The sequence below is a fragment of the Pongo pygmaeus genome, chromosome 14, assembly GCF_028885625.2.
Source record: "Pongo pygmaeus isolate AG05252 chromosome 14, NHGRI_mPonPyg2-v2.0_pri, whole genome shotgun sequence".
In the NCBI taxonomy this organism is placed as follows: domain Eukaryota; kingdom Metazoa; phylum Chordata; class Mammalia; order Primates; family Hominidae; genus Pongo; species Pongo pygmaeus.
Window position 1 is genome coordinate 41,221,858 of NC_072387.2, and position 19,503 is coordinate 41,241,360.

Here is a 19,503-nt window from a genome sequence, read left to right on the forward strand (position 1 = left end):
CTAGGCTAGTGCTGAACTGCTGGCCTCAAGTGCTGGGATTACAGGTGTGAGCCACGATGCCTGGCCTATCACCTTTTTATAGTCTGGCTATGGATTCTGTCTCCTAAAAGAGATCATTCCCTAAGTTCTTTTTTTTTTTTTTCCTATCAGTTTTCTTCCAGTGAATTCAGTATTTCCCAGATTCTATTTTCAAGGAATGCTGGTATCCTGCAGGTGTTAGTAGTATTGTGAGAAAAAGGGGTTTCATTGTCATATATGTTTATAGAATGCTAAATTGAAAGAGTTTTCTTTATCCCTTCTTTTCCCTCCCCCCTTTTGCTTTTTTTTCTGAAATAATAGGCCTTATTGTAGCCTTTATTATGATGCCCATCCATTATGAAGGGGCTGTAAAATAACACTTTCCAAAATTATTTGAAAAAATACCTTTTCCTGAACACTGTTAAACTCCACTGAACTACTAGTGGTCTTTGGAACACAGATTGCGAAGTGCTACACTAGCAGTTTTCCAGCTTGCCCTCAGGTGCTTATTATGTAAACTTATAAAAACATTCCATTGATCTTCTATAAGTGATCATGTTTATCTGTTGTACTACAATGTGGTTCTCTTTCCTTGCAGATTTTTTTCTATTACAGAAACAGGAAAAGGTCATACAGAAGTATTTAGGAGGATTAATATATTTTTAGATTCTTAACTACATTAAGTCATTTAAATATCTCACCAAGACATAAAATGGGATTTCAGAATTATATGTGAACTTGAAGACTACATTTACTATATTCATATTTTGGGATTCGCTCGAATTTCTACTACTATTTTGATAGTCCACAGAGTTCTCTCTCTCTCTCTCTTTTTTTTTTTTTTTTGAGACAGAGTCTCGCTCTGTCGCCTAGGCTGGAGTGCAGTGGCGAGATCTCAGCTCACTGCAACCTCCGCCTCCCGGGTTCAAGCAGTTCTCTGCCTCAGCCTCCTGAGTAGCTGGGATTACAGTCACCTGCCACCACACCAGGCTAATTTTTGTATTCTTTTAGTAGAGACAGGGTTTCACCATCTTGGCCAGGGTGGTCTTGAACTCCTGACCTTGTGATCCTCCTGCCTCGGCCTCACAAAATGCCAAAGTTCCATTTTACAATTTCTGTTATTGGAGATGCTATATTCTAGTCTGGCTCTCTACAACAGTTAAGAAGCCAGGAAAAAAAGATACCACAGTCAACATTTTATTAGCTTTCATAAATATTTTGATACAAAGACACATTAGCAGAATAGTATAAAAATCATTTTTGATTCTACAAAGACTCATTCTTTCCCATGCAGTAATGACTTACCCAGCAGTAACACCTGGATAGGTTGCTCGGTATATATCACTGCTAGATAGCATGCATGTATATGTAAACTCTCTGGGTTGGTTTAACAATAAACAGGGAAATACAGGGAAATAGTTCTTTAAACTTAGTGATTAATCTCTAAAATTATAAGAGAGCAATGTATGCAACAAGCTCAAGGGGACAGTAATAAAATTGGCATTATTCAGGTTGACATTTGATGCCTTTAAATATTACAAGGTATTATTTAGAAGTAGCCATTTTAGACTTTTCCTTGCATATATGTCCCTTCACAATGATCCTGTTTTATATTTCTAGAAAATATATTTTTATTTGTGAAAATTGACTGTTGAAGGTGTTTCACAATTTATTTTGTTAAACTAAACTGAATTTTTATGTAAGGATTTTAAGGTAATAAAAGGAATGAAAAATATTGACCTATTATTATTTTAAGAATTAAAAAAATGAAAAATATTGACCTATTATTATTTTAAGAATTAAAAAAAATTGATTTTAATTGAACTTTAATTTATTTTAAGGAAATTTACCCGATCCTGGTAAGGCTCAGGATTTCATGAAGAAATTCACACAGGTGTTAGAAGATGATGAGAAAATAAGAAAGCAGTTAGAAGTACTTGTTAGTCCAACATGCTCCTGCAAGCAGGCTGAAGGTTGTGTGGTAAGGAGAGAAAAGAGCTGATGTTTGAAAAAGCCCCCAAATCTTCTTTATTATCTCTCTCTTTTATAAAAGTAATTTATATTCATTATATTAAATTTGAAAAATGTCACATAAATAACAATGCAGATAAACTATAATTTCTCTGTAGAGACAATTGCTGTTAATATTGTGGTATATGTCCTTCTAAAATGAGATATTATACATACAGTTTTGTACATTTTACTTTTTCATTAATTAGTCTTTTATAGTATTTAATAGCTCCATAGCATACCACTGAATACATGTACTATAATTTGTTGAGTAGTCCACTATGTTACACATTTAGATTTTTTCCTACTTTTTGATTACTATGAAGAAGAATATAATTAATATTTTTACACAGTCTTGATTCTTTCTTTAGGATAAATTCTAAGAACTACAATTGCATGGGCTAACAGCTCATTTTTAAAGCCTTTAATATGCTTTGGCAAATTGTTCTCCAGAACTGAATTAATTTTATGCTAATCACCAGTAATGAGAGTGACCATTTTCTCACACACAACAATATTGGTCAGTATCATTGCTGGAAACAAAACCCAAGTGAAAACAAACAAAAACACAATTATTTTGATAGTATTTATTTTTGTTAGTCGCTAGTCATCTGACCATTTTTTCTCCTTGGGATTATTGGCCATTCATATTTCTTTTGTAAGTTGTATTTATAATATTTGCCTATTTTTATAGAATGGTATTTATCTTACTGATTTGTGAGTTTGTCATTTGGCATTTGTTAAGTTGCAGATAATTTTCTATCAGTTTTAGTTTACCCTTTCTTTTTGTTTATTATGTTCTTTACATACCATAGTTTCTATCTTTAGGTAAGTCAGTATTTTCCTCATGGTGTTCGGCTTTGCTGTCTTGCTTATGAAATCCTATTCTAAGTCAATGAAAATATTTATTGTTGTCAGTGATTCTTAATCTGTTACCTGTATACCTTCTGAAATGCTTTTTAGAGAAAGATGATTCTTGACTTCACCCCAGATCAACTAAATGAGAATCTTCAGAGTTAAATACAGGAATCTATAGTTTTAACAAGCTCTTCTGATAATTTTACTTCCTCAAGTTTGTGCATCCAGTGACTCTTGGTTTTATTCATTTGTATTTTTATTCTTTTGGAATATTTTTGATGTAATATATGAGACAGGGACCTTACTTTGTTTTTATTCCAAATGTCTATCCAATTATTTCAATACAGTGTATTGACTAGTCTACCTTTTCCCTGATTACTTGAAATATTACCTTTTTCATATGCTAAATCCTTAATTCAGTCTTTTTTTCTGGACTTGTTCAATTCTTACTGTTTTGTTTATTCCAGTATCAGTACTACATGGTTTTAATTATTGTTGGTTCTTAATATTTTAACATAATGATTTGTTTAAATGTACTTTTGTAATATTGAAATAATCTGTATTACAGCGTGAAATAACTAAGAAGTTGGGCAACCCCAAACAGCCTACAAATCCTTTCCTGGAAATGATCAAGTTTCTCTTGGAGAGGATAGCACCTGTACACATAGATACCGAATCTATCAGGTATTTGTATATAAAATACTAAGTTCTCATTGCTGTTCATTAATTTGTACATTCAGGAATCAGTCATTGTTGAGTGCCTGCTATATCTAGCTACACATCTGTGTGTATTGTGTACTCCTCTGTATATACTCCTCTGCATATATCTGTATTTGTATATGCACACACACACACACACACACACATATATATACACTCATCTGTACCTGTATATTTGTTGTTGTTATTTATCTTAATTTTAAGGATTGGTTCAAATTGTGTGAGAAATTGTCAGTCTAAGCCTAATTTTATCTGTTAACAGTATACCAGACACTCTTTGTTTTTGTTAACTTGTATAGTTTAGGTAATATAAATAAATTTTATTTATACCCTTGGGAAACTAGGTGAATCTGTTGCAAAGGAACAAATGATACATTTTCACAGATAATTTGAGAACTGAAAATGTTGTTTTTTTAAAACAACTCTCATTTAAAGTTTCAGCTTTGGTACTACCTGTGAGAAGTTGGAAACTTATTTCTTTTTATCTCTGCATTCCCTTTTGTGAAATGTGGGAAGAGGTGTTTTTTTATTTTTAAACTTTCCCTAAAATGTTTTCCTCTGGTTGAAAAAATAAAGTACTTATACAATATATATAGGGCATACTGACTTACTAGTTAGTCATCAGTAGTGTTCTTTGAGGGGTATATATTATTATCTAAAATAAATAATACTAATGATTTTTTCATCTTATGCTCAAACCCTTTTGGAGATGTTTTGTTGGGGAAGGCATTGGGCGTAGCTTTTGGTCATTGACCCCTTACAAATAGAGAGACCCTACTTTGGTTACCTGTCAGTCACTTTGGACTCCTCTTGTATCAGTTTTCATTTGAAGAGGTAGTTCTGAGGTTTAAAAAGCAAGACAAGAAGTAGAAGCCTCTGTATTTGTAAGAGGAAGACTCTGAATCAGACAAATTTATTAAGTAAGTAATCCCATGCCTTCTCTATTCAAGGCAGTACTCTTTAGGTACTGGCAAAGCATAGTCTGCTGTTATACCTTCTGTCAGTAATGGAATAAAGATTTCAAATCAGGAGATTATATTGTAGTTCAGTAAGATTATTGCAAATAGAGTTCACAGTGTTGAAAGAGGATATCTCTAAGGGGTAATATTTCACCTAAGAGGGGAGAAAGGGTAAGATTCTGTTTTTATAGAAGTGCCATTCTTGCCATTGAGGTTAACATAAATTAAGCTAATTTGATAGTAAAGAAGAGGGATATTTAGAAAATGATTGCCATCTATTTATAGTGTAATGTGGCATCGTATAAAACTGTTATGAGATGATCCTTAAAAAGCCAGATTGGGAGCAGATTGTGAAAGCCTTTAACATTGAGCTTCCTTTTACTTTATCTGTTGAGAACTATGGATGATTGAGATGATAGCTAGGAGGAGGGAAGTAGAAGAGATAGATTGCCAAGGTGTTTTAATTGTCTATAGCTGGTAGTGGAATGGAAAGGAGACAACGTATTTGAGGGAAATTTTAAAACAACAACCTAAAAAATTGCCAGCTTACTGGATATGGGGAATAAAGGCAAGGAAGAACCAGAAATATTAGGATTCAAGTCCAAATGATGTGGAGAATAGTAGTACCTTGAAAAGAATGAAAGGAGCTGTTTTTGAAGGAGGTGAGAGAGGATGTGCTTCCTACTTGTACATGACAAACAATTAAAAAAAAATCAAGGCCTATGAAGTTTAATGTGAAACTATGAGAATGGATTAATCTGCTCAGATTGTATAGAAAGAAGTAAAAAGATCATGGACAGAACTTTGGAAATTTTTTTTACAGTACAGAAATTGTAGAAATGTAAGAAGACCAGGTTATTGTAATGTTTTGAGTTAAGATGGAGGAGGTTTTCAGAAGTAAAGTATATTGTGGACAAAGAGACTGAAAACCAGGAATAGATCTTGGCTTTAGGAATCAGAAGGTCATAGTGATCTAGAAGATATGTCAAAACGTAAACAATAAGAACAAGTAGCAGTTAGTGCTTTATAATGTGCCTGGTGTTATTCTAAGAATTTATGTTTTAACTAACTTTTTTCTTCATGGATAGGAACTATTATTATTCCCATTTTACAGATAAAGAGCAGTAAATTGCACATAGGGTGAGTAACCTTCCCACTGTTGGAGTGTGGAAAACAGCATTTAAACCTAGGAAGTCTGTCTCTAGAGCCCACTTGGTTAACCACTACACTGTACAGAAAGATTCTACTTTTAGTCCCCTGTAGTAGTCAGTGAATGTCCATTTCATCTGACTCTTCCCAGCAGTGGCTGTTAATCTTTTCAATATTTGTCATTTTATAGGTGAATGAAGAGATGTACCCTTTAAAAATTTTTTTTGTGTTTCAAATAGAAAAGTTGAGCAATTATTAATAAGGTTGAACTTTTTTTTTCATTTATGTCTTGGCTAATTTTATCCCTTTGGAGAATGCCTTTTATTTTTCCATAGGGACTCAGTGAAATTGTCTTTTTCTTATTGATTATAAGAATGCTTTATAAAATAAGGCTGTTGACCCAGTTGAATCACCTTTTAAATCTCTTTGCAATTAATAAATATTACATGGTATAATTAAATGTCAGTCATTTCCTTTGTGGTTTATTTCAGCCTTTGGTATCATATTAATAGCTCTGCTTTTTAACATTTAAATCTGTGATTAGTCTGGAATTTAGTGTAAGGTGGACTTAGAGACTGTCTTTTTTTTTTTTTTTTTTTTTTTTTTGAGTAAGTCTCACTCAGTTGCCCAGGCTAGAGTGCAGCGGCTTGATCTCAGCTCACTGCAGCTTCTGCCTGCTGGAATCAAGCGATTGTCCGGCCTCAGCCTTACGAGTAACTGGGATTACAGGCATGTGCCAGCACATCCAGCTAATTTTTGTATTTTTAGTAGAAGTGGGGTTTCACCGTGTTGCCCAGGCTTGTCTTGAACTCCTGGCCTCAACTGATCTGCCCGCCTTGGCCTCCCAAAGTGCTGGGATTACAGGCATGAGCCACTGTGCCCCGGCCTTGACCCAGTCCTTTTTACACTTGATCCTAGCCAAAAGGCTGAGAAGGGATGACCCAGTCTTTTTCAAAGGCACATGGTAGATAGTTTTATGAACTCCATTTACAGAAAAATTGATTCTCATTTGATTTGAGGTGTTCCTTTATTATAGCATAAATTCTTACATGCTTTGGATCCTTGCTGGTTTCCCTTTGGTTCTTTAGTCTTCTGAGGTTGTGATACACTAGAGGAAGTTCTTTCATCCCTCCTTCCGTAAAATTTATTGGCTGTTCCTAAGCACTAATTAATTCTTCCATATGAGACTTAGTATGTACCTGTGGAATCTTGTCCCATACCAAATGACATAGAGATTCTGTACATTACAACTTTTTAGTTATTTTTTATATTTTGACTTGTTATTGTGAATAGATTTCCCCTCTCTGTTTTTTTAGGTAGTTTTTGCTGATACAGAAAAGTGCTATTGATTTTTGAGTGTTTTGTTTTACCCCACTGAATTCTTAGTATTTTAAAATAGTTTTTCAGTTGATTTTCTTTGATCTTTCAGGTAGGTGCTTTCCCATAGATTTTCATATGCCTGGCTGTTAGTAGTTCAGTTGTCCTTCCTCAGAAATTCCTTTCCTAATTACCCTGGCTATGGAAATTTTCTTCTTGTTGTGGCCTTTTTTTGTAGTCCCTCTTGTTCTCTGATGATCTTTTTAATGTGTTTGTTAGCTTATTTTTTACTTGCTTCACTTGACTGAGAGCTTCATATTCTCAGTCGTGGAAGAAAATGAGTTTACTTTTGGAAACGTGATAGTTTTCATTCCTGCGTATATCTAGGTTAAAAAATCTTGGGGCTACTGAAAATATGGAAAGGATTCAGATTGAAGATTTGTATTTGGAATAGCTGGAGATAAGAGAATAAGCTGATTAGGGAAAATGAGCAGAAAAAGAGAAAACACCCTCAGAAATACCAACTGTTAAAGAGATGATCAATTTAAGGAGACCCTATAATGGGGACAGATATATTTAACTCCTAACTTGACCTTAAATTTGAATATATAGTATTTTTGTAGAAACATATTTACTAAACATTTTAAGGAACATTGACTAATTGAATTTTCTTGTATTTTGGTATGTTTTCTGTCTCTGGTGGTGGTTTTTATAAAAAGGACAAATACATACCCATCAGTATAAATGATTATTTTAGATAATTGTCAATGCATTACAAATGTTTATTTATATTTTTAGAGATAGGGTCTCACTCTGTCACCCAGGCTGGAGTGCAGTGGTGCATCATAGCTCACTGTAACCTCAAACTACTGTGCTTAAGTGATCCTCCCAGATAGCTGGGACTACAGGCACACACCACCATGCCAGGCTAATTTTTTAAATTTTATGTAGAGACAGGGTCTCATTATGTTGCTCAGGCTGGTCTTGAACTCCTGGCCTCAAGTGACCCTCCTGTTTCAGCTTCCTAAGTGGCTGGGTTTACAGGAGTGAGCCACTGTGCCTGGATACAGATGTTTATTTTAAAATAACAAGCTTGGCCGGGCGTGGTGGCTCACATCTGTAATCCCAGCGCTTTGAGAGGCGAAGGTGGGCAGGCACTTCAGGTCAGGAGTTTGAGACCAGCCTGACCAACATGGTGAAACCCCGTCTCTACTAAAAATACAAAAATTAGCTGGGTTTGTTGGCGCGCACCTGTAATCCCAGCTACTTGGGAGGCTGAGGCAGGAGAATTGTTTGAACCCAGGAGGCGGAGGTTGCAGTGAACCGAGATCATGCCACTGCACTCCAGCCTGTGCGACAAAGTGAAACTTTGTCTCATAAATAAATAAATAAATAAATAAATAAATAAAATAACGTCAGCTTGTTTTTATTAGAAGAAAGCTTGAAAACATCATGTTTCCTTTTGATCTATTGTAGTTCCTTTTCTGATGTTCTAATGAGGTTTTATTGTATGTCTGTTACCTAGGTATTCTTACACCTTTTAGGAGGAGGCCTAGGTATATTTCTGACTTTGACAGCTGTACCTGACACACAGTAATATTTGGTAAATGGTTTGGAAGTGCTTAATGTTTCCTTTATCCTTTTTTATTTCTGTGTATATTGTTCTACTTGCTGGACTAGTAATCAGTTTTAGATAATTAAAAATAATTTGTCGTTTATGTGTTTGGGCTCAGACCTGCCATGGAAAAGATGATAAAGATATTGATAGCATTAATAAAGAGCAAATTGAATAACATTTTGACCTCATTTGAATGGGCAAGGGAAAAGAATTGTTTTTGAAAAGAAGCATCTGAAAATACTATAGTTGTTTTGCAGTAGTGTTAAAAACCAGCTATATCAAATTTGTATTTGGTTCGGATATGTATATATGTATGTGCACAAATATGTAACACAGGATTATTTTTCTTAGACATTGCTAGTAACATTTGAAAAAATGACTTTTTTGGTCATATTTTAGTGCTCTTATTAAACAAGTGAACAAATCAATAGATGGAACAGCAGATGATGAAGATGAGGGTGTTCCAACTGATCAAGCCATCAGAGCAGGTCTTGAACTGCTTAAAGTAAGTATCTATTTAAAATTAAGTACCTAATTAGATATCTGTTTAACATATACAGTTTATATTATTTGTTCTTGATGTTTTCTTCTTAAGTTTGTATAATCCAAAGTAAAATTTTCTCAGTTGTTTTAGGTGATTTAGAAGTTGTATATTTATTCTTACATGTAATCTGATTATTTTGGGGTTTAAATGCTGTAATCTAGCCTAGTACTAATTATATTAAAATAGTGGAGTATAATTCAGGGTGTCATTAGTGAGCAAAGAAGGTACAACTCTACTGTAGAATGAGCCAAATTCTTTCTACAACTCTATTTTTTTTGTTTCATAAAATATTCTGTCTTTTACTGATTGTAAAAATATTAGTTCATTATTGACAACTTTGGAATATATAAAATTATAAAAAACATAGGTTGATCATACATAAACATTAGTTTCTTTTGTTTCCTTTTAATCTTCAACAAATGCATAGTTGGGATCATTGAGATCAAACTGAATATATAATCTTGTATCCTTAACTGTTTTCCCTTATTAAAGTATAAGCATTTTTCTCGGTGTTTTTCAAGAGTTTTTTTTTTAAGAGTGCCTAAAGCAGATCTGGTTTTTGGCTGTCATTTAGTAGCTGTCTGCCTTTGATCACGTTACTTGCCTCATTTCCTCATATGAAATCGAGATAATAATAAAGTACTTGTCTCGCAAAGGACATTAAAGCTTGTACATGAATTTCTTAGCACCACGCCTAGCTCATAGTAAAAGTAATAATAAACATTTTTGAAATGGTGATTAGCCCATATTTGGGGTATCATACTATTCTACCAAGGTAGAAGGCAGGACTGGACTCCAGAGGCAGAGCTCAGACACAGGACCAAATTGAGGACTAGCTAAAACAAGGGCGAGATAGAAGCAGCTTTCCACAAGACACGCCCACCAATGTGCCTTGTCAGTTTACCATTGCTGTGGCAATACCTGGGAGTTACTGTCCCTTTCCTTGGCAATGACCTGATGACCCAAAAGCTACTCCCCCTTCCCTAGGAATTTCTGCATAAACTGCCCCTTAGTCTGTATATAATTAAAAGTAGGTATAAATATTACTGTAAAACTGCCCTGAGCTACAACTCTCTGCACCCTACCTATGGGGTAGTGCTGTTCTGCAGAAGCAGTCATAGACATGTATGTAACACCTCTGGAGCTGTAAGACTGCTGCTTCAATAAAGCTATTTTCTTCTACCCTATCACTGGCTTGCCCTTGAATTCTTTCCTTGGCAAAGCCAAGAATCCTTGCGGGCTAATCCTCACTTTGAGACTCTCCTTTCTCTGTATCACTAGTGTTTTCCTATTGTTGAATATTTTGATTTTTGTACTTTTATTCTTACAAACAACACTAAGCTGAATGTTTTTATGTAAGATCTCTTGGTAATATCTTATTTTTTAGAAAACTGGGAGAGCATTACTGAGTTAAAGAGAGTGACCACTTTCAAAATTCTTGGAGCAATATATATTTAAATTGCTGTACAGGGAAATTTTACCGATATATAATCCCATCAGTAGTATGTGAAGGTACCTGTCTTTTTAACCTTCAAAATATGGAATATAATACATTTTTAAAAGATTTGCAAATCTGATAAGCAAAAATAATGTTTTAATTTGCATATTTAATACTAGTGAGGTCCATATGTTAATCATTTGTGTTTTCCCTATGGTAAATTCATCATTTTTATCCTTTGTTCATACATCTACTGACATCTCTATCTTTTGTTTTTTTTTTTAACTGATTTAAATAAGCTTTTTATTTCCTTTGCTTTTTGCTGGGACATATTTGATATATGTATAAACATGTATTCTCTTATATGTAAATGATGAAGTGTAGTAACCAAGTGAATACAAGTGAAAAGTAAATAGAGTGTCAAATTAAATTGAATATTAAAAATACTGTTCAAGTTCCTTGAGTAATCTTTTTTCTTGCCTGCTTACATCCCCTTACCAGGTATCATTGTCCTGAATTTTGGATTTATTATTCTTTCAATATTCTTTATAGTTTTATCATCTATGTATGTATCTCTAAATAACATGTTATTTATTTTGATTATTTTAGAAACTTACAAACGTGGCATTATACTTAGTATATTTTTCTGCTGTGTGCTGTTTTTTTTACATTCCACGTTTGATTCCTTTTGTTTATTTTGTGCTTTAAAAAACCCTATCTTGTACAGAGGGTTTTTGTTGTTTTTGTTTTTTAAAATCTTAAACACAACCCATCTGAAATTTATTTTGAAAGTGTGTTGGGGCAAGGGGTCTAATTTGATTTTCTCCCAATAGCTATTCAGTTTTCCCAGGACTATTTATTTTCTGTTGACTTCTTTGTAATCTCTTACAATTCATATAATCTAATTTTTTATATATTCTAGAGTCTACTTAACTGCCTTACATTTTCTGTTTCATGATTATTCTAATGTTCATACCATTGTGATTAGGACATTGAAACTTTATAGACTTCTTTAGTATCTGGTCAGTCTAGTTTATTCTCTTCTTATTCAGTCTCTGCTAATGATGTTTATTGAGAAGATGAGAGATGTTTTGTTAAATTCTCTCTTCATGTCCCCTTTTCTCTCATTCCCCACCAAAAAACCTGAACAATAATCAAAATCTAAATTATTTTGATTAAAATTATATTAACATGTAATTTAATTTTGGAAGAAATTATTTCATTATATCATACAATCTTCCTACAGAGGAACATTTCTGTTACATAGTTGAGTATGTTTTAAATTTTATTTATAGTGCTCTCAGATTTTGGTTAACATAATTTTTTTAATTGACTTTGATTTATAATATTTCTAATATGTAATATTTTGGATTTATATTATAAAGATGAAAAAGTTTTACAAATCATTTTTATGATTCATTTTATAGGTACTCTCATTTACGCATCCCATCTCATTTCATTCTGCTGAAACATTTGAATCATTACTGGCTTGTCTGAAAATGGATGATGAAAAAGTAGCAGAAGCTGCACTACAAATTTTCAAAAACACAGGAAGCAAAATTGAAGAGGATTTTCCACACATCAGATCGTGAGTTGAGTTTATTTTCAAAAATATTCTGGACATCAGAAACATAATTATTTATTGATTTATGCAATAATTGGAATCTTTCAAGTTTTGAGGAAAAACTGTCTAGGTTATCTTAAGTCTGTAATGTTCAGTTTAGATTCTCCTTTCCTAGGAAAAAGCATTGATTGGTATTTTAGAAGATGCATGAATGTGGGGGATGAACATGGCATATCTTTCTGATGCATCAGTTAGATAGTCCCTGGTATATTATGGCATAGAATAAACAATTCATATGAATTTAAGGTATGATGGGAAATTTCAAAGGAATTTCATCAGGGCTATCCATAATATTCTTTAGTTTCCTCTGTGATTTAGGGCTGAAACAAAAAAAATTCAGAAGCAGTGCTTTAATTGACACAGGGAAGTAGAGAAGTATGGAATACTTACCTTAACAGCAGTGCAATTTTTTCCATGTTCCAGTATTTCCCATAATTGCAAATTGAGCTGTTATCCTGGGATAATCATAGTTCAAGATTTTATAATCAGAAGAATAAATCTTCATTTCTTACATGGCACTGCTTACTTCTCTATGTATATCTCTTCTTCTAGTTCTTGGAGAGAAGATGTAATAGGTGGTTCTGATACTGGCGTAGTCATAGGTGGTTGCTTTCACCTCTACCTCATCACTTCTGGCTTACCCATTAGTCTGGTTAGTTGTGATTGGGGTACCATGCTTTTATATGGAGAAGAATTGCCTATGGGTCTTTTCCTTAGAAAGAGACTGGGAGTAAAGCTAGCTCGCAATTAGAGTTTCAGGTATAATTTTTGTTATTCCTTTCTGTTCATGTGTACTTAATTCTAGAAACTGCTGGTAAATAGAACAAAGGCATTATTATTATTTTCTTTCTTTCTTTCTTTTTTTTTTTTTTTTTTTTTTTTTGAGATGGAGCCTCACTCTGTTGCCCATGCTGGAGTGTAGTGTGGTGTGATCTCAGCTCACTGCAACCTTCACCTCCCAGGTTCAAGTGATTCTCCTGCCTCAGCTTCCTTAGTAGCTGGGATTACAGGCACCCGCCACCATGCCCGGCTAATTTTTTGTAAAGTAGAGACGGGGTTTTGCCATGTTGGCCAGGTTGGTCTTGAACTCCTGACCTCAGGTGATATCACCTGCCTGCCTCAGCCTCCCAAAGTGCTGGGATTACAGATGTGAGCCACCGTGCCTGGCCGGCAATTATTTAAATGGCAATAGAAACCTACTAAAATTTTATAACAGTAGTCTCTCTGGCAAGAGTAAGAAACCTTATTGTTTGGAACTGACTTGAAGTCTTACTCTGTCACCCAGGTTAGAGTGCTGTGGTGCAATCTTGGCTCACTGCAGCTTCTGCCTCCCAGGTTCAAGCAATTCTCCTGCCTCAGCCTCCTGAGTAGCTGGAATTACAGGCCTGCACCACCACACCTGGCTAATTTTTGTATTTTTAATAGAGACGGGGCTTCACCATGTTGACCAGGCTGGGCTCCAACTCCTGGCCTCAAGTGATCTGCCCGCTTCCGCCTCCCAAAGTGCTGGGATTACAGGCATGAACCACTGCGCCTGGCCTTGACTTCTAATTTTTAAGTAATCCCAGAGCATAAGCATCCCTTTGGATGGTGCTATGGCTCTCCTAGTCAGATCAGAGATGAGAGTTTGGTTGTATGTATGTGTATGTGTATGTGTGTATTGTCGCACACACATATGTAGTACGTATACATACGCACACATTATGTATAAACTGCATATAACAATATACCATTTGCTGAATGCCCACTTATTATGCTGTCTCATTTAAACATTGTAACAATTCAGTGAAGTGTGGTTATTATCCTAGTTTTCCAGATGAGGAATCTAATGTTCAAGTGGTAAATGGACCCAGGTCATACAGCTAGCAAGTGACAGAGCCAGGATTTGAATTTAGGCCTGTTTGGCTCCAGTGCCTATGGTGCGATATCCATTACAGCAGTTTCTTTTCTAATTAGAGCATCAACAAAGTTCAAATTTGGCTTATTCCCTGGAGGTTTTATTATTTTCATTCTAGATTGTTTTTCCCTAGTAACTTTTATATTTTAAAGAAACATGGTTTGATATATTTGTAGAACCACAAGAACACGGTCAAAAGGTGGACATTTTAAAATGTACATGGAGCATTTTAAAATGTATTGCTTTAATATGGAACTGAAGTATTTAAAATATTTGATTTATATACTGAATATATTTCAGATACTTCTCATGAGGAGAATTAACTCAGCTGATACTGAATTCCTGCAGTGTGCACACACTGTTCTTGATGAAATAACTCATAATAATTTCTTCCAGGAGATAAACTATGTATGTAGATTTAATGTTTTAAATTATTAAATTGGGTGAGTTGATTTTGAGGAAAAATAATATAGTTAAGAGAATGTTGATTAAACTGTCTTCCCTTGAATTCATCAAAATAATTAGAAAGAACCTAAAGAAAAATGTATCTAAGTAAAGGTACCGCAAACTGGACAGAATTGGCACCAGATGTGCCATTAAGACCGTATTGAAAGTGAGAACACTGACAAGGGATATGTATTGGCAGTGTACTGTAAGTGTCCTATTATTTGCTAATTTAGAGGGAGGATATTGCTATATGGACACACTTTTAAGACAAAGAAAGAAAACCTGATTTTAGCTGTACTAGGACTAAAGGAGAGGCTTTGTGGTCATAGTATTTTTCTTTAGGTCAACCTGTTTACCAGGAAGAGCAAAGTTTAGTGATGAGGTAAGACTAAGGAAAATCATGAAGGAAATATCTTTTTACCGACTTTACGGGAACAGAAGAAAATTATACGCTTAACCCATTAAACAAAAAATGACGATGAGTTATGGGGTTCCATAACGATGAGTTATATGAGTTCCGTTGTGTCTCAGCTTGTCTCTCAGGAGTCTGACTCTCCTAAAAGTAGTTAGATGTGCCAAAACTGAGGATCCTGTCATAGCATGTGATGTACGCATAGCTCAAGTGACTGGTTCTTATCCTTGTAAGAGTTTTAACAAATTTGGAGATAAATTACACAGAGAAAAAGGACTTACTACCTTTAGTCCTAACTTTCATTCCTGTGCCACTTAGCCAGGTAATGAAGCAACTGTAGCCTGAGCTGGGAGCTTTGATGTTAATTTTTTAAAGAAGTGTTCAGTCATCCAGGAGATGCTAACTATACTTTTGTTTAAAGAGCAAAGCCAGAGAGAATTTTTCTTACTCAAAGATGAATTAACAGAATACAGATAAGCAGGTTAACAAACACAAAACCTATGTAAATATCTTAGCATTCCAAAGTAACTGATAAGCAATATTTAAATAACTGTCTTAGACAGTTATTTAAGCTGCCGAGAAAGGTAAACAGCAAATGACATGAGAGAAAAAAGATAACAAAAATGAAGTAATACACGAAAAAGAGCTAAGGATATTGACTATAGAATGTAATTTAATATAAGTAGCAAGGAGCAGAATAAACAATGTGGAAGATGGAATCAGTAAGCTAGAGATTTGGCTTGAGGAAATCTGCATAGAATATGAAGAAATTGGAGAGAAAAAATGGAGTTAAAGGGAATGAATTGCAGATAGTGAAAAACCATAATTGACATCTTTGGAGAAGACAGTAGAATAATGTGAAATGGAAAATATTCAAGAGAATAATAATAAATTTGTTTTGAATGATTTAAAATATCAATCTGGAGATGAAGACTCATTTTTGGAAAATATACTGGTGCAGTTTGCTAAATTTTCAGGGATCGCAAAAGTGATTTCACAAATATCAAGAAAAACTAGTTATATTGGGGAACCTGCCCCAATAATCACGTAGGTTCTTTTCTATTTTTCCTAAGCTTCGGCCGGCTTGAGAAATAAAGGGACAGAGTACAAAAGAGAGAAATTTTAAAGCTGGGCGTCCAGGGGAGACATCACACGTTGGTAGGATCCGTGATGCCCCACAAGCCACAAAAACCAGCAGGTTTTTATTAGAGATTTTCAAAAGGGGAGGGAGTGTGTGAATAGGTGTGGGTGACAGACATCAAGTACTTAACAGGGTAACAGAATATCACAAGGCAAGTGGAGGCAGGGTGAGATCACAGGACCACAGGACCGAAGTGAAATTAAAATTGCTAATGAAGTTTCGGGCACCATTGTCATTGATAACATCTTATCAGGAGACAGAGTTTTGAGATCAACTGGTCTGACCAAAATTTATTAGGCGGGAATTTCCTCTTCCTAATAAGCCTAGGAGTGCTATGGGAGACTGGAGTCTATTTCATCTCTACAGCCTCAACCATAAGAGACAGGCGCACCTTGGGGGGCTGTTTATAAGCCTATACCTCCAGGCGCGTATTCTCTTTCTCAGGGATGTTCCATGCTGAGAAAAAGAATTCAGCGATATTTCTCCCATTTGCTTTTGAAAGAAGAGAAATACGGCTCTGTTATGCCTGGCTCACCGACGGTCAGAGTTTAAGGTTATCTCTCTTATTCCCTGAGCAATTGCTGTTATCCTGCTCTTTTTTCAAGGTGCCCACATTTCATATTGCTCAAACACACATGCTCAAACTACACAATTTGTGTAGTTAACGCAGTTATCACATGGTCCTGAGGTGATACACATCCTCCTCTTCTGACAGGATTAAGAGATTAAAGTAAAGACAGGCATAGGAAATCACAAGGGTATTGATTGGGGAAGTGATAAGTGTCCATGAAATCTTTACAATTTATGTTTAGAGATTGCAGTAAAGACAGGCATAAGAAATTACAAGAGTATTAATTTGGGGAACTAATAAATGTCCATGAAATCTTTACAATCCACGTTCTTCTGCCATGGCTTCAGCTGGTCCCTCTGTTTGGGGTCCCTGACTTCCTGCAACATAGTTAGGTCAGTGCAGTGGAAAATAATGAAGCTGGCTGACTTCTTTTCAAACCACATACAATTTCTGAAGTTAATGATTCAACAGCTGGAGAGTTCTGATGGAAAAAACAGTATAACTAAAGAATTTCCTAGGCAGCCCTAGCTATTTTTAAGTAGGGGCAAATGAAGGATATTCTTAAGTATACAGGACTCAGTAAATGTACCACCCCTTTTTTATCATGAGATTACCCTGTCTACATAGTTTTATGCTTTTCCGTCTGGGATTCAGTTTTGCTTATGCCCTCTAAATCTAGATTTTGTTTTCTTTTTGTTTGTATATCTCTGATTTGTCTTTGCCTATCATTTTACTCTAATTATTTAACTTTTAGATATGGCTATGTAAATGTATTTGAAAACCTGGATTTTTAAGAATGATGTAAATAAGTTCAAGACGAGGAAAGACAAAAACCTAACAGACTCTAGTTATAAAAAAAATTGAAACATTATTCGCTAATAAAAGCACCAGTGTAAGTTGTGTCTTGAGGGAGATATTTCAAATCTATAAGAAACCAGGAATTCTAATTCTTTTAATTGTTCAGAGTATAGAAAAGAAAGCACTCATTTTCTTTACAGCCAGGATAACTAACATGAATACTAAAACCTAGTAAAAGATATCCTCCCCACCGCCCCCAAAAAAACCCCAAGACAAATCTTACTAATATGTGATTTTTGTATAAGCAAGATACTAGCAAAAAGAGAATTTAAATAATAAAGCGAGAATATATTGTGGCCAAACGTGGTTAATTTTAGGAGTATACAGAGAGGGTTGGTATAATATTAGTAAGCCTACTACTTATGTTTACAATTTATTATATAACTAGGGAAAAGGATATACAATAGATCATTTTTGATAGATGCCGAAAGGGCTTCTTCTTTTTTTTTTTTTTTTTTTTTTTGAGACAGAGTCTCGCTGTGTCGCCCAGGCTGGAGGGCAGTGGCACGATCTCGGCTCACTGCAAGCTCCGCCTCCCGGGTTCACACCATTCTCCCGCCTCAGCCGCCCGAGTAGCTGGGACTACAGGCGCCCACCACCATGCCCGGCTAATTTTTTGTATTTTTAATAGAGATGGGGTTTCACTATGTTAGCCAGGATGCTCTCGATCTCCTGACCTCGTGATCCGCCCGCCTTGGCCTCCCAAAGTACTGGAATTAGGGGTGTGAGCCATCACGCCTGGCCAAAATATCAGTCTGTTTCTAATTAAATCTAATAAGATAGGAATCCGTACCTTCATAACATAATTAATCTCTCTCAAACCAATAGACAGCGTCATGTAAAACACCAGTAGCATTCCCAATAAAAGCAGGAACAAGATGAGATACCACACTATCTCTGCTATTGTTTAACATTGTTTTGGAAGCATTAGCTAGTGTAATTATGTAAGAATATAAAATAAGAAATACAAGTGTGGGAAAGGAAGAAGCTTTCATTTTTCTTGGAAAATCCAGGAGAATCAACCGAAAAACTACTCAAAATGGGGTAGCCAAAATGGGTATGTAAAAATCCAAAGTTTTCTGTATATAACCAACAATCATTTACATTGTTATGGGAGTAAACATCAGAAGACCTAGAAGTAAAGTATTCAAGAAATTTGCAATGCTGTAATAATGGTGGATGGGGGGATATAATACTTAACAAATACATTGGTCAGAAAAAGGTAGGTTACCTAGTAAATAATTAGCAAGCAGTTTTGAAAGGAAAATAGACTGCTTACTTTGATTTTACATATATTCCAGAAGAATCAAAGACAAATTATTGCATTAAATGTATAACATGGATTTGCTTTAAGTATATAACATGGATTAATCAAAGCACTAGTAACCAGTATATTTTTATAACTTCCTTGTTTGTAGAGGAAGGGACACTTATACCAAGTCATGAATGAAATATTGATGGGTTGGATTATCGTTATTATTACTATTATTATTTTGTTGAGATAGGGTCTTGCTCTGTTACCCAGACTGGAGTGCAGTGGCTCAATCATGGCTCACTGCAGCCTCAACTTCCTGGGCTCAATCAGTCCCCCGACCTCAGCCTCCCAAGTTGTTGTGTCTACAGTCTACAGGTGTCTATGCCACCATGCTTGTCTAAATTTTGTATTTTTTGTAGAGACAGGTTTTTGCCATGTTGCCCACGCTGGTCTTGATCTCCTGGGCTCAGGTGATCTGCCTAGCTTGGCCTCCCAAAGTGTTGGGATTACAGGCATGAGCCACCATGCCTGGCCTGGATTGTATTATTTTTAAAAAATTCATTTGTTGCAAAAAATATCTATGAGTATACCCCACTCCCTGCCCCACCGTGTATGGTATGGTTCTAGGTGTACAGTACAGTTCTAGGTGTCAAGGACATTGTAATAA

The 19,503-nt window shown here is 35.1% G+C and overlaps 1 protein-coding gene across 7 annotated transcripts in view; it reads left to right on the forward strand.

The window, feature by feature from the left end:
* PDS5B (PDS5 cohesin associated factor B) overlaps positions 1–19,503 on the forward strand; it is a 186,831-nt gene that overhangs the window by 111,760 nt on the left and 55,568 nt on the right. For all 7 annotated transcript variants that reach the window (XM_054446092.2, XM_063650750.1, XM_054446098.2 and 4 more), the window contains exons 16-19: positions 1,860–1,999; positions 3,455–3,570; positions 9,049–9,154; positions 12,059–12,219. In XM_054446092.2, coding sequence (XP_054302067.1) covers positions 1,860–1,999; positions 3,455–3,570; positions 9,049–9,154; positions 12,059–12,219 — 523 coding nt within the window. The remainder of the gene's footprint in view (positions 1–1,859; positions 2,000–3,454; positions 3,571–9,048; positions 9,155–12,058; positions 12,220–19,503) is intronic.